Genomic DNA, 15,488 nt, shown 5'->3' on the forward strand with positions numbered 1-15,488 from the left:
CGATCGAAGAATAAACCTAGACAAATATGTCACTGATTTCCCCTCATTTACTGATTGTTTTCTGTAGAGGGTCCTATTTATAAAGAAAAACCGTGAAGAAAATAAATGAAATATATGGCATAAAAATAATTAGTGCTATATTAAATTTTTTTAAAATGGGAAAGAAATAAAAACAAAAGTTTTATTCTAAAACAACACTTAAAAATTAGAGGAGTAACTTATATCATGCATAAGAATAAAGAAATTTAATAAATAATAAATATATTAATTTTAAATGCATTCTATTGTATTACCATTTTATTCATTAATAATGCTTTATTCTATTCAATGTATATCATGATAAGATATGAGATAGTGTATGCTATTAGTATTTCATAAATTTTATAAATAAGGTACGTTTTCAAATATATAAATTAATTATTTTATATCAATAATTATTTCAAACAAAATTGTAACTTTTATTATTCTTTTGCTTCAAATGTACATTCATTTATTGACAGTATGGTTTTATTTCCCTCCTTAAATTCCTATTGACTATTCATTTCCAATTAATTGTTTTTATAAATTACTATTAAATTTCCATTTATGTTATTATGTTACTCTCTTCTTCATTGAACCATGAGGGGCATCTGAATTTTGGATCCAAATTTTAGGCAACATCCAAAAAAAGCTCATATATAAATATATTTTATGAGGGGACAAAAAATGTCAAACTTCTTAATTATATTAAATTTTCTCCCCTTCTTATCATGAAATAAAGTATTAAATTTTTTATTTATAACTTATATTATTTTTTAAAAAAAGAAGAAAATTAAATATATAATGAAATATAGTAATATAAATATATAATTGACTGAATAATAATTACTGTTTTCTTAATTTTTTAAAATGGGAAAGAAACCAAAACTATTTTTTTATTTTTAAAGAAAATTTCTTAAGGTGTTACGGATGTCTTCACCAATTAAAAGAACTGTAGCACGAAATTTGAACTTATGTTCTCATCTTTAGAATGATCTAATTTGCTTGTACTAAACTAACATCTTCTTTATTCTAAGGCAACACTTAAAAATTAAAGGAGTTTTTTATTAGCAAAGATGTATTAGTAATAGCACAAGGGGTGCTTCCCTACAAAGATATTCAGAAAATACAAGAAGGGAAGAGGCCAGGTTCTAGAACTGGTTGAAGGCAACAAAAAATAAGCTAACAGATGAGATTATGAGAATAAGATCCCAACACTAGTCAACCAGTACTTCCTTCTTACGGTCCAACAACAACTCCTTAAAAATTAAAGGAGTGACTTATATCATGCATAAGAATAAATAATTTAGTAAATAATGAATATATTAATTGTAAATTTTATTTATTTTAGAATAAAAGACAAAAAAAAAATTTGTTTATTTAGTGTCTAACATATGTTGATTCAGCTGGTAAGAAAGTTCTTCCTCTCAGAAAGTTTGGTATTTGATTCTCGTTATTAATGTGTAAACTGTGTTGGTGGATGATTTGATAGTACCTTTCTAAATGATCTATGGTCTTGGAGGTAAACCCTGAGTCCCTAACATATAGTAATAATCCAACCCGAACCTACCCAGATTTTTAGAAACTTTTTCTATTGTATAGTGATTGGTGAGCATGTTTAAAATTCATGGCTACCGACGATTCCCTCAGGCCGCAAAATAACTAACCATATCCATTGAATTGTCATTTTTTGATTCTAAAATCATATAAAGATACAGAGGATTAATGAATCCCTTCATATAGCCAAATTGGATTACAATAATCTCAACCGTGCAACCACGTCTTAATTTGTACACAAAGTTCTTGACGATTCATCGTGTGCACCACCTTCTTAATTCTCTCCTATATTTTCCCTTCACCGGTTTGCTAGCTTTCTCAAACTCACTACCAATGGCCACTTCAACCACTCTCCTAGTACTACTCCTCTCATGGTTTCTACCAACACTGAATGCACATTCAGAAAAGGTACATGACCCTCTATCTGATAATTATATTCCAAGCTACATCCCCAAGAGTCAAGAAAATCAAAATGTGGTCATGAACACAATAGACTCTTGTTGGCGAGCCAAATCAAATTGGGCTTCAAACCGAAAATCATTAGCAGATTGTGCAATTGGTTTTGGCAAAGATGCTATTGGAGGCAAATTTGGAGAAATATATGAAGTAACTGACCCCTCTGATGACCCTGTGAGCCCAAAACCAGGCACACTTCGTTATGGTGTGGTCCAAACAGAGCCTCTCTGGATAATTTTTTCCAAGGACATGGTTATCAAGCTCAAGAATGAGCTCATTGTGAATAGCTACAAGACCATTGATGGGAGAGGTGCCAAGGTGGAGATTGCAAATGGCCCTTGCATTACAATACAAGGTGTGAGCCATGTCATTGTTCATGGAATTAGCATTCATGATTGTAAACCTGGTGAGGCAGCCATGGTTATGAGCAATGTTGACCATGTTGGGCACCGTGAAGGCTCTGATGGAGATGCCATTACTATATTTGCTTCCTCTAATGTCTGGATTGATCATTGCTTCTTTGCTCGTTGCGCTGATGGTCTCACCGATGTTACTCATGCCTCAACTGCTGTCACGATCTCAAACAATTACTTCACCCAGCACGACAAAGTAAGAAAAATTAGTTTTTCACGAATCAAAGCAACAATGACTGAATTTTTTAGGATAATTTTCTCATTAAGCTAAATGTTATGCTTGCAGGTGATGCTGCTGGGACATAATGATGAATACAGTGCAGATAGAATAATGAGGGTAACGGTAGCTTTCAACCGTTTTGGCAGTGGCCTAATTGAAAGAATGCCACGGTGAGAGTGAGTGGCTACTAAATTTGAAGATTCATTAATAAATTCTGCATTTACTCATTTGTTTGATGGCATAATGTACAGGGTAAGATTTGGTTATGCTCATGTAGTCAACAACCGGTATGATGAGTGGCTTATGTATGCTATTGGTGGCAGTGCTGACCCTACCATTTTCAGTGAAGGGAACTACTTTATAGCTTCAAATGATTCTGCTGCAAAACAGGTTAGAAAAGAATAATATTAAGTAAAGGGCACAATGGCTTCTCATAGATTGTAATAACAAGTTAATAACAGATCAAAGATTTCAGTCATATATATACTGAGTGAGGTGTTACTCATTGATGACAGGTTACCAAGAGGGAAACTAGTGGAAAATGGAATAATTGGAAATGGAGGAGTTCCAAGGATGAATTCATAAATGGAGCTTATTTTGTGCCATCTGGGTATGGAAGTTGTACCCCAATGTATTCATCTGCTCAAAAATTTAATGCGGCCCAGCCATCCATGGTGCCTCTATTAACTCTCAATGCAGGACCACTGGATTGTAATGTTAACAAAGCATGCTAATTTCTACCTGTTTTCTTAACTTTTTTTCCTTTTTTTTTTTTGTGATTTTGTATTCTGAGAGCCCCCAATTTGGCATTTTTATCTGAAGACATGGATGTATACAGTATACTCTACCCATTTTCACAGTCATTTTTATATCAATTGGAAGAAAGCTAGAATATGTTTTCATTAGTTATATATCTCAGCTCACCATTGGAATTTCACATCAGAGTGTTTTTTTTTTCTAATAAACTTTACAAAGATTTCAAGCCAACAATAATAAAGAGGACAGTAGGAAACTGGGAAAAATTGGGAAGTAACTTGACTATGAAGCAACATCAAGCCCTGTATAATTGTATAAATAAACAAAAGTACAAAACTAATAGCTAAGGGCAAAAAGAGTAGCTAAAGCAAGATGTGTTTGTATGGTTCTGTCTTCATACTATGTGATCTGTTTTCAGAATAGCCTATTTTCATTGCTCTGAACTCCACATGTGATTGGTGCTTTAGCTCTCACTCTCTTCAAGTACCAAATACCAGCTCCAATTCCAAACGCGCTTGCAGCGGAAACTCCAGTAACAGTCCCTAAAGCCATAATTTCAACACACAACCACAAATATAAGCTTAGATTTTCACTCAAAACACATATCTCATGGCAAATCTTCGTCTATTTCACTCACCTGCGATAACTTGGACCCTCCTTTGGTGCTGTGCAGTGTCATAATCTGCCAAATAAACAATTAAATTTACTCTGTCAATCCATTTAAGAAAACTCTAAAATATAAAGTTACACACAAACATTCCCAATTGCAATTATGTAGTTGAATTTGAACTACATAACAATAGCATACCTTTACAATGGGTAGTGGAATTTCCATCCTTACAAAGGCACATGAAACTCTGAGCCACAGTATCAAATCCACAAGTACCACCTCCTTTCACTGGATCCTGGCACTGCAAGCATCTTGTAGTTACAGGAATATCAAAATCAACCCTGATCCCATACTCAGGCACTTGATCATATGGTTGAGGTGCCCCAACATTCCTCCAATAAACGCTAGCATAACTAGTACAATACTTAAGCATCAACCTCAAAGACTCAGTAGCTTTAGGATAGTAAGAGCAGCAAGAGCTTCCAGTGAGAGCAAAAGAGCACCGTGGCAAATGCCTGCAGAGATAGCTAGCACTGTCACAAGACGAATCACAGTGCTCAGGAAAACGCTCACAGAACATGGGCTTAGGCTGAATGATCACGTGATCCTCACTGCAGTTGAAGAACATGTACTCATTCTGAGGAGAAAGCTTGAAACGTGTGCTGGTGTCCAAGCTGAACGGCCTAGTGGGGCGAAAACTCTCGCCGTCGTCGCAGTTCCACATGAAGGGGTCAGTGACCACAACGTGTGGATCAGAGTAGCTCAGGTTGCGAACTTGGTATTTTCCTGAAGGTGTTCTGAGCTCGAGCTTTTCTGCGTCGGAACAGACGAGGATGTGGCGGTAGTAGGGGCTGCCGCAGCCATCGTCGATGCCGAAAGGGTAGTTGATGGGGATGTCACCGCAGGAGGTTCTGCAGATGGTGGATTGAGAATGTACTGTGAGTGTGAGAAATGAGAGAATTAGTTGAGTGACTGGTAATAACATTGTAATATGAAGCAAACTACTCATCACTGAAGATAGCATAGAAAATGAACTAGATGGTTTCTGAATGAGAGGTTGTGATGTGAAGTAACTTAACTACAGCAGATTGTTGAAGAAATTAAGAAGGAATATAGCAGATTATAGTCTGCTTTTGCTTTTGTTAACTTTTGGTTTCTTTAATCTTTGCATGTGTCCACTTTGCTTGTTGCTTTTGCTTTCTGCATTGTGAAGCTGGGACAGAATATTGAAAGAGGATAAGTTTAATTTTTTGTGGGCTGATGAAGGGGTTTAATTGGACTCAATTGGATTGAACTAAGTTATTTGGGCTTAGAAAAACTTGTCTATGGACCATATACTGAAAATGTGTTTTTTGTGTATAATACAACACCACTCTGCCCCAGCATTATCAATTGATTGTGGTAGCATTTTCAATTGGGCTTAAACCTTGTTGGCATAATCTGTTTACCCAATCTTTATAAACCTGGCACCTTACATTCCAAACTTTTTTAAAAGAAAACTTCATTAATTAAAAAAATGAAATAGACAGAATTATATCAATATTGATAAAAAACAAAAGCTAATATATCAATAGGAACCTCCTCAACTCAGGGATATCTTCTCCTTAGTCCTTAGTAAAATAATTAGCGCCCCTATTATGATTCCTACGAACAAAGGAAATATCAATAAAATTAAAATCTAAAGATATATCATGGAAGTCTATAATAAATTAATAATTGTTCTCATGGTAAATGTTCGAATGCAAACCAAAGAGCATTTGTTGTAGTATTTTTAGCGTGTTTTAATACATGTTAAAACACGCTTGTTAGAGCTTATTCACTAAAGAAAACACTAAATAAACTCTCATAAGTGCTATTTAGTCTGTGTCCAAACATGTTCAGATTTTCTAGTAGATAAGCTCTGACTGGAGACCGCTAGTATTCAAACGGGCCATGGACTAATATCTCTTGCAGTTTCTACTCAGGATCCTTCTATTAGTAATATTATCCGTCATTGACCCATTGCATTAAAAAATAGGACTAATTTTGAATATCTACCATACCATGTGCTTTCACCTTAAAATTCTCAAACTTCTTCTCCTTCTTTTAGCTTAATTAATCTGACAATGCAGAAAATGTAATATGCAAATGCTAAAACAGAGAAATTTCGGTCTCTTAATGGAGACAATTTTTGAATTGGGGGCCCTGCCCCACAAACCAGATCTTTGAATGGGATTGAAGTTTGAAAGCAAGTATGTTGCTAGCTTAATTACCTTGTCAAGAAGACTTTACTAGTATGATCCCTTACTTTGTCTGTAAAGATGCTCTTAATGGTAGAAAATCTGCCGAAATCTTTTTGACCGTACGTCAAAAGATTTTATTAATTAACCAAACCTGGTTACATAAAGCAGAAAACTTTTGAATTGTATCTGCAAAAGGTGAAGGTCTTATGTTTCAAACGAGATTCACATGGACGATGTACCTTTTTTTTTGCTTCATCTGAAAACACATGGACGATGTACCTAATTATATAATCATACTTTATTTGTTCATACCAAATATATGATCAATTTATAATTTTGTGTTTGTTAATATATAAGTATGACTAAGTAACAAAACTCTTCCTTTAAATATTGATCAACTGTTGCATTTCATGACTCAAATATAAAATCAATGATTAAATTTGATTAATCCGCCTCCACAGGTTGATTCACAGGTGAATGACTGTGAACATATTGTTTAAAGAAAAAGCCTCATTTGAAATCTTGTCACACTGTCCAGCATAATCACCGAAAAAAAAATTGTAGTATTATCAAGTAGCTATAATGGTAGATGGACATACGGCAATTCCAATCCAACATCAATCTAACACAGAATAATGTTACTTTCACACTTTTAAAAGAGGTGGAATAAGGAGAAATATATGAAGAAAAGAAAAAGTAAGAGATAGAAAGTATGTGATGTGATAGATGATGAGATGAGAGAAATATAAATGAAAATATGTGGAAATAAATAAAGTGTTTAGAAAGTGAGGTGTGTACATATCATTATTGATCTAACACATACAAAATTACAAATTGAGGGTGTCAGTTATCGATGACCGCCACAATCTACAAAGTAAAAGAAAATATTTTCTTTGAAAAAAAACTACAAATTTGCATATTTATTTTGTGGAAAGTTTAAAACTCCCACTAAACTTTTTCATTTATTTAAGGAATGTTGCATAATCATCACAACATTGCATGTTTATTTCGTTGGTGTTTTGAAACTCTCACTAAAGCGACGTTGTATTTTAACTCCTCGCATTTAGTGATTGTTGGAAACCCCACTAATCACATATGTAGGATGTATGTTGGAAAACACTAGATTCACATATAAATGACCATCAAATAACACAATATTTTCTCTCATGACTAAATTTAAAATTGGCCATTAATTAAAAACTTGAACCAACACCATTGATTTAGTATAAGTAGTATATAATTGATTCTCCTCAAGTAATTTCTGAGGAATTGTGTTCTTATATATTGACCATTTGTCCATTTGCCCCCACCCTATTCGACATATGCATTAGAGGCAGTTTTCAACAGCCGTTAAAAGTAACGTGTAAAAAAAATTAGTGGGGGATTTTTGACTTCTAAAAATAAAACATGTAAATATGCGATGATTACTGTGGCATTTCAACAACACCAAAATCCTTTTTTAATACGCTACAAGTTGTGGCGGTTAGAAAGAAACTGTCATAATCTCCATATGTCCCTTGTATGTCGTCATATCAATATATTCAAGAATTATTGTTGAAAAATATTAGCTAGACAACTAACTCTATCACAATGTGAATATTCTTACTCGAAAAGAAATATACTTTTTTGGTACATCGAAAAAAGAAATTGCATCTTTAAGAGATTGATTCTCGAGTCTCCTCCACCTTACTCTGTTACTCATATGTTTCTAACTCTTACCACTTAAACTATCATTCGAAGAAAAGAAATGTACTAAGAGATTAGATAGGAAGTAAAAACTTGGATGAAATAGTTTATCTGAAATCTTTGGTAATCGCTTAAAATATGAAAACACTTAATGTGAGATAGAAATAAATCAAAGATAAAATAATATATGATGTGATAAAACAAAACTACTTAAAAAAATATTGTATGTTACTGTAGTGTGATTTACGAATCGGGTTATTGAACACGAGGCTATGAATGGTATAATGTGAAAAGTATCCATGGTTTGCTTGGGATCGCACGCCAACAGGAGCTGTCTTGATGCCGTTCGCCGCATGGAGGCCAATGGAGTCTGCATTTTTTCTACAAATCCCTGCTGTCACAACCTAACCTCCCTCCCTCACACTACATTTCTACGTCATGCAACTAAGCCACGTGGGGCAGGATCTAATCGTCAACCTAAATCCTAGTCAACTCTCTCACTTTAATTTTCTCCCCTCTTGATTTCTTTTCTCCCTTTGAAATTGGAATGCCCCCTTATTTAATTATCTTTCACATTATTATTATATGTACTCTACATATATAGCAATATAGCATACTCTGCCTCTACTCTCCCATCTTAATCACCCCACCTTATGATGCCTATTCATATAATTTTTTAGATTGTCTTCATCAATAATTGAACTAAATTGTTTAAAAAATAACTCGACTCATCCTCATTCAATTTGAAAATAGGTCTACTTCTATTTTTTTATTTATAGAAAATTTGAGATTAGAGACCCGACGGTGATATATGTAGTAAACGATAAATAATGCAATAGACACGTCATTGACTCTACTTATTTTAATTTTAATTTTGTCTATATTTCTTGAAAGAAAAACCTGTATATTACCTGCATTTGCTGACCAACGACCAAGAATGTCTGACTAGTTATGCTGATAATAATAATTTTTCCTTTTTCATTGGAAAAAATTAGCTGTGTAAGTTTGGTTGCTTTGGTCCCTCAAATTGAATATGCTTTGAAAATTAAATCATGAAATGTAATGGTTTGAATTTGTGCTCTGCTCTAATGACCCTCTTTAATTTGTTAAGGTGCCGTTTGTTTTCTAAAACTGCACCTAAATAACATTACCACGTTCTGAATCAATGGTTTTCTATATTCTTAAAGTGGAAACCTTTTTCCTCATTGTAATAAAAAGCAACCCTTTCTCATGCTTTTGGAAAACCAAATTTCTTCACGGAACTCTTAATTTCTCTGGGCGTCGTAAATGATTTTGAACGCGGTCGCCATCTCTTTCTACTCTAAATCAATTCCAACAGCCATGCATGCAGACATTATCCACTTTTTCAATGTTATGGGTCCTGAGTCCAAGTCATGTGTTTGGCCAATGAGCTAAATGGATCAATAAATAAAACACCTAATACTTTACATGAATTTGACTGAAGAAAGTCATTTACAAAGAAAAAGCTGCAGGCATAACTTTTTCAATTTTTTTTAATCAAAAAAGTATATCCCGTCAAATATTACTGTAAGACTGAATCTACAGTGCTATCACACTTTCAGACATTACAAGTAAAATGTCCAGAACTTGAGAAAAATTGCTTCAATTGGTCAAGAAAAAAAGAGTAAAAATTGAACACACGATATTAATTTGGGTAAAATTTTCATGATCTGCACTGATTGGTCGATTTTGCTTTGAGCCATGTTATAAATATTCTTGTGCACGTACTACTTAGTCAACGTTAAGCCGACATGACGTTATGTATGTTCATTGCTTTGGTGGTATTCTTTTTTGGGAGGGCATAATATGAAGTTTTTGTTTCAAACAAGGACTCTTCCTACCTAGTCACGGTAAAGAAAGGAAGCTCGAGTTGGTTCTTTTTTCTTTGTTGGGAAACTTATACATCGTTTTGCCTTTTCCTTCAAATTTGGGCTATTTTTCAAAAGAAGTAATAAAGGCAATTTGAAAGAGACTAAAGTTAAAGAATAACGTCGCAAGAAATTGAAATTTGCTTCTACCATGCAGGCATGGAAAGGAAGAAAAAGTTGTATGTACGGATATTATTAAACAAGTATGTCTACTTCTTATATAATTTCCTCCCGGCTTTAATACGTTTACACTTAAATTTTGCCTACAAATAAAGAGATAGAGAGAGAGAGAAAAAATGAGCGATATGATAAATGAAGTAGTAGGAAAAAAAAGAAATATATATAAAGAAAAAGCAAATAAAATTGAGATGGAAGAAAAAAATTAAGTGTGTATGCCTATTTCCCATTTTAATGCCGGATTCTATGGTGCACCAATGGACTAGTATGTGAAATTTTTCGTTTAAAAAATACTCTCATACTTCCCAACCACACTATGTTTCGCCGGAGCAAGCAACATGCAATGGAAGAACCACCCATAGGATTGTCACCCTCTGCTTCTCCACGACCTTTAGAAATGCCTCATCTCGAACCTTTAGATCAACACCATCACGCTCCCTCATCTCATCATGGCTCCGCGTACGTCGTGACAGCGAGCCCAAACACGCCATTTTTTTCTAAACAGAAGAGGAAAAATCATATCCCCCAGCAATATGTGAAGCAACTACACGATGGAGAGGTACATAGGGAAAACGAAATAGAGAGAACTTGGGAGAGAGGATGCGGTCGAGAGAGACTAGTGCCAGAGATTGCACGACGCCATGGCTTCAAGTGCAACTCAAGAAAAAGGTGAGACAACAACTTGGAGGCATAGTGGCGTCGCTTTAAAGCTAATTACATATAAAGGCAATGCTTTAATTTTACTCATTGTATTCGAGTTAGCCCCCATTGTGCTGTTTTGAATGCAATGGCTAGACTTATCAAACAATAAAAATAAAGGCGGTATGATGTGGTGTTTAGCTCAATCATGTCCATTTGTTGTCGCGTTGGTTGGCTTGAGGGTAAAGGATCGCTAGGGTTTGGTTGGACGAGGTTGAGGTTGAGTGATGAGGATATGGTGCGACATGATGGTGGTCGGGTGGCAGTTAGGGTTGGGTTTTTGGGAAAAGGACAAATTTAGGAAGTTGATGGCTTGTAGTGGCTGATCTTGATCCCAATGTGGAAGATATGGTTGTGGGCAAGATATAGGCTTGGCTTTGGATAAGTTTCATTTTGATGGAGGGAGTTCCACTGGTGGTGGTCTTCGGTGAGTGGTTTGAGGTGATGGTGATTTTCGAGAATGATTATTGTTCTGGTTGGGCTAGGGAGACTTAATGGTGGTTGTTTGAGGCTTGAAACTCGAAAGTGGTCGCATTGCATTTGTAGAAGACCTCTCTATGTCTACAGCAACGGGACTCACAAGAGTTGTCTTCAAAGGGCAGTTCTAGCCAAGGTAGACATGAGATTGATGGTGGTGTGTATGAGAAGTGGTGATATGTGGTCAACTTTTGTAGTTTGATTTTTTATCTAGGAAGGAGGGAGCTAGGGAGAGAATAAATTAGTAGTATTTTGATCATCGTAACATTTAAATTTCAATTCAGATTAAAAAGAACTATATATCATAGTCTATTTTTTTAGTGAACAACGGTAGACGACACCAATTACAATGGAAGTTGTCTAGTCTACCATGATGCCTAGTGATCAATGAGTGGATCAAAATGTAAAAAAAAATTGTATATGACTGTTCTGTACTAGGGCAAGCTTATGTAAGAGAAAGACAAAAGGTAAACCCTAGCAGAGCACTAAAATAGCAAAACTACCATAAAAGGAATATTCTCATTAATGCTGAAAAAGTTGGTCTCGTACAAGTGGATGACCTCCCCTTTTATAGAGGGGGTGGTCATGATATGGATCTTTCCTATATTTGGGCCTGACAATCAGGGCCCAAATCCCCGTACACATAAGACAAATCCAAAGGAATCTTCCAGCTGGCTTGTGGGTCCATCACCTAAGGGAGGGCAATGAAGCTCGTCATGTTGCCTTTCCCGCCTTGGCTATCGTCAATGGTTTATTGTTCATTTTGGGCGGGACATAATCATCTTTATGTCCCGCCCAGTCCACATGCCCCCAAGACATGAGACTCGAGTAAAGAGTTGAAATGTCTTCATCATGTTACCTAGTAGTTCGCCTCTATTGTTTATTCGTTCATCGCCATTTTACCTTCGTTGTTACATCGCCATTTTCACGCTTCGCCACCTTTGTTGCCGTTTCAAAGATATGTCGCCATTAATCATAACCGTCAACCACGTCTTTTCAACTGACGCACGTATCCTTATTTTCCGGGATTTCGTCATCATTTGTTATAAATGCAATCTTCAGTTGCGCGTCTCGAGGAGTAATGTCTTTTCGCTTCCTAACTTTTCGAATTTCAAATCCCACGATCCCACGATCTTCCCCCACTCATTCTCTCTCTTCCTCTCTCTATAAAATCCCCTTTTCACTTTTCATTTTTCACTTTTGCTCTGAAAACCCTTTTCACCGCAGCTTTCATTCTCTTCTTTGAACTCCGGTGAACCTTTTCTTCCTCCGGCCGTCGTCATTGCGCGGTGCTCCCCTATCGCCGACGTTCTCCTTTCTCAAATTCACGTTTCTCCCTCTGGTTAGTTTTTCTCTTTCTTGAGACTCTTCGTTTACTTCTTTTTTCTGACTCTGTTCATCTTCTTTCTTCTTTTAACTCTGTTCATCTTCTTTTTACTTTTAACTCTGTTCATCTTCTTTTTATGAAACTGCCTCGCATGTCTTTACCAAACGCTAGCCTTTCTTCCCTAGAACTTTCTTCACCCTCCACGGAGGAGGAAGTTGTCGCCCCTTCTATAATTGAAATTCATTCCTCGCCTTCTACCCATGATGATTCCGGTCCCGCCGGCTCTGTAGACTCAATTCTCTCCTCTAACGGAGATTTGTCTTCACCTGAATGGCGCTCTGACGTGCATTTAGTTGAAGATAAATGTCTGTTGCATTCTATCTGGAGCAGCGTTGGGAGCATTAGTTCGCTTCGAATTTCTGCTCAAGGGTTCACGAAGATAGATCCCGCCACCTCGAATAATGAAGATCATCTGTTGAATGTCCTCCCATGTGGCGAAGATGACTGTGTTCTGTTGCGTAAAGAACCAGACGATGGATCGCCCGATTTTTTCTTTGTTTATGGCTACTTCTTCTTAGATTTAAACATTAAACTTCCTTTCTCGCCGTTTATATGTCACGTTCTTTCTTTTCTGAATGTGGCGCCTTGCCAACTCCAGCCCAACGCCTGGGGTTTCCTCCGCTGCTTTGAAATTCTTTGTGAACACTTGAGTTTCACTCCAACCTATCCCTTGTTCTTCCTTTTCTATAAATCAGTCACCACTAAACCTACTTCTGTGAAATGGGTTCCACTATTAGCCCGTAAGAACATGAGTCGGTTTACCGCCCTTAAAAGCCATTACAAAGTATGGCAGAAGAAATACTTTAAAGTTGTGGAGTCGCCCGAAATAAAGAACTTGTTCCGAGATTCTGACAATAACCCCCTCTTCCCTTTTTACTGGACAAAGAACCCTCGCCGAAAAATATCTGTTTCATACGACGCCTTGGATGAATCTGAACAAGGCGTCGCCGATTACCTCCGCACACTACCAGTAATTTCCGGTCACGACTTGATTGAGGCGTCGAAATCCGGCACTTTAAATCAATTTTTTAGTAAGTTTATAATCTTTGTACGTAACTTCTTTTTCTTTTTGTTCATGTATCTCGTCTAATTGATGTTTTCCGTACAGCTACGATGGGAAAAGGCAAGGTTGACGCGAACCCACTCAAGATGAAGGAGTACCTCGCCCAGTCTGCTGCGGCGGCGAAAAAGAGGGCCGCCGAAACTGAGCAGAAGAAGAAGAATGAAGGTACCTCGGGTTCTGACAACGTCAGGGACCCTAAACGTCAAAAAACTTCAGGTGCTGCTGGTGGTAAGCCTCTCCACCAATCAACTCTTGATTCAAAAAGTCGTCCCGCTGAGAAAAAGAAGGGACATGACAATGTCCCGCCCCCTCAACAAGATTCAAGCACGCTGATCAACCGCCCATCAACTCCATTTGGCCAGGCTGGGCCTAGTTCAGCCATTGGTGGCGAAGCTCCTCCCCCCTTGCTGAGCTTGTCGGATCCTCACTTCAATGGGCTGGAATTCATGACCCGTACTTTTGACAACCGGATTCACAAGGACATTTCCGGTCAGGGTCCCCCCAACATTGCTTCCATGGCGATCCATCACGCACTGTCTGCCGCCAGTACTGTAGCGGGAATGGCTCAGTGTGTGAAAGAGTTGATCTCAGCCAAAAACCGTTTTGAGAAGAAGGCAGCTGATTACAAGACAGCCTATGAACGGGCTAAAACTGATGCTGAGACCGCCAACAACAAGCTGAAATCTGCTGAGGAGAAGTGTGCTAAATTAACTGAAGACTTGGCTGCTTCGGACCTGCTTCTTCAAAAGACCAAGTCTCTTAAAGAAGCCATAAATGACAAGCACACTGCCATTCAAGCCAAATATCAAAAGTTGGAGAAGAAACATGATCGCCTGAATGCTTCCATCCTAGGGCGTGCTTCTCTCCAATATGCTCAAGGCTTTCTGGCGGCCAAAGAGCAGATCAGTGTAGTTGAGCCGGGCTTTGATCTTTCCCGCATTGGGTGGCTGAAGGAGATCAAGGATGGTCAAGTAGTTGGTGATGATGACATTAGCCTCGATCTCCTTCCCCAATTCAATGATGAGAGTGAGCCTGAGGAAGATGGCGAGGATGGGAATGAGCAGCACAGGAATGAGGATCAAGGGAAGGAAGATCCTCAAGCTGGGACAAGCCAGGGCAACAACGCCAACAACGAGAACCTGGCTTGAATTTGTTTTTATTTTACGAAGTTGAAATTTTTCTTTGGGCATTGCCCTGTTTTATTTTCATTCCAAATCATGTATGGGCATCGCCCCCTTTTTTCTACTTTAAATGGATATCATCTTAAGTTCATTCGTTGTTTTTAGTTGTTCCCAACTTTCGTTGTTATATACCTTAGCCGATTTTTCGACGAGGCTTGGTTTCTAGTGGCCACTAGAATTGCCAAGGCTTTTAACTTTTGAAGGCGATACTTTCTTATTCCGAAAGGTTTACTCGCGGTATTGCATACCTTGATACGATTTGCATTGCATGAACTCGTAATAAAAATTCAAAACATATATGATTCTGTTGAAATGATCTTTTCATTAATTTTCTTTCGTATGGGAACAATTGTCCCTTCATTACAATTGTCGCCTCATTAAAAACCTTTCCAAAGAAAGGGAAAAAGAGTGCGACTTTGTTCACATTTGTTGTTTCTACTAACTAAAATACTGCTTTAGATGAGAGGCGTTCCATGTTCGTGGAACCTTTTGACCGCTTAGTTGTTCCAACTTATAAGCTCCTCCTCCAACATTGCCAATAATCCTGTAAGGCCCGCCCCAGTTGGGTGAGAGTTTGTTGTGTTTATCGGGCATTGTATTTTTTCGGAGCACTAAGTCTCCTACCCTCATTTTTCTTGGCACCACTTTTGTTGAGAATTTTCTTGCCACCTTCACTT

General features: G+C 37.1%; 2 protein-coding genes across 2 annotated transcripts; one reads left to right on the forward strand and one right to left on the reverse strand.

Annotated features, from left to right (window-relative positions):
- Positions 1-1,886: 1,886 nt before the first annotated feature.
- On the forward strand, positions 1,887-3,573 carry LOC130725990 (putative pectate lyase 2). Its single transcript, XM_057577190.1, has 4 exons — positions 1,887-2,640; positions 2,731-2,834; positions 2,916-3,054; positions 3,180-3,573. The coding sequence occupies exons 1-4, from the start codon at positions 1,909-1,911 to the stop codon at positions 3,396-3,398; spliced, it is 1,194 nt and encodes a 397-aa protein (XP_057433173.1). The 5' UTR covers positions 1,887-1,908; the 3' UTR covers positions 3,399-3,573.
- Positions 3,574-3,705: 132 nt separating this feature from the next.
- LOC130725991 (LEAF RUST 10 DISEASE-RESISTANCE LOCUS RECEPTOR-LIKE PROTEIN KINASE-like 2.7) lies at positions 3,706-5,141 on the reverse strand. The gene is made up of 3 exons (XM_057577191.1): positions 4,229-5,141; positions 4,058-4,102; positions 3,706-3,962 (listed from the first exon to the last, which is right to left on the reverse strand). The coding sequence occupies exons 1-3, from the start codon at positions 5,052-5,054 to the stop codon at positions 3,835-3,837; spliced, it is 999 nt and encodes a 332-aa protein (XP_057433174.1). The 5' UTR covers positions 5,055-5,141; the 3' UTR covers positions 3,706-3,834.
- Between the last annotated feature and the right edge of the window lie 10,347 nt (positions 5,142-15,488).

The sequence above is a fragment of the Lotus japonicus genome, chromosome 6 (genome assembly GCF_012489685.1).
Source record: "Lotus japonicus ecotype B-129 chromosome 6, LjGifu_v1.2".
Taxonomy (NCBI): Eukaryota; Viridiplantae; Streptophyta; class Magnoliopsida; order Fabales; family Fabaceae; genus Lotus; species Lotus japonicus.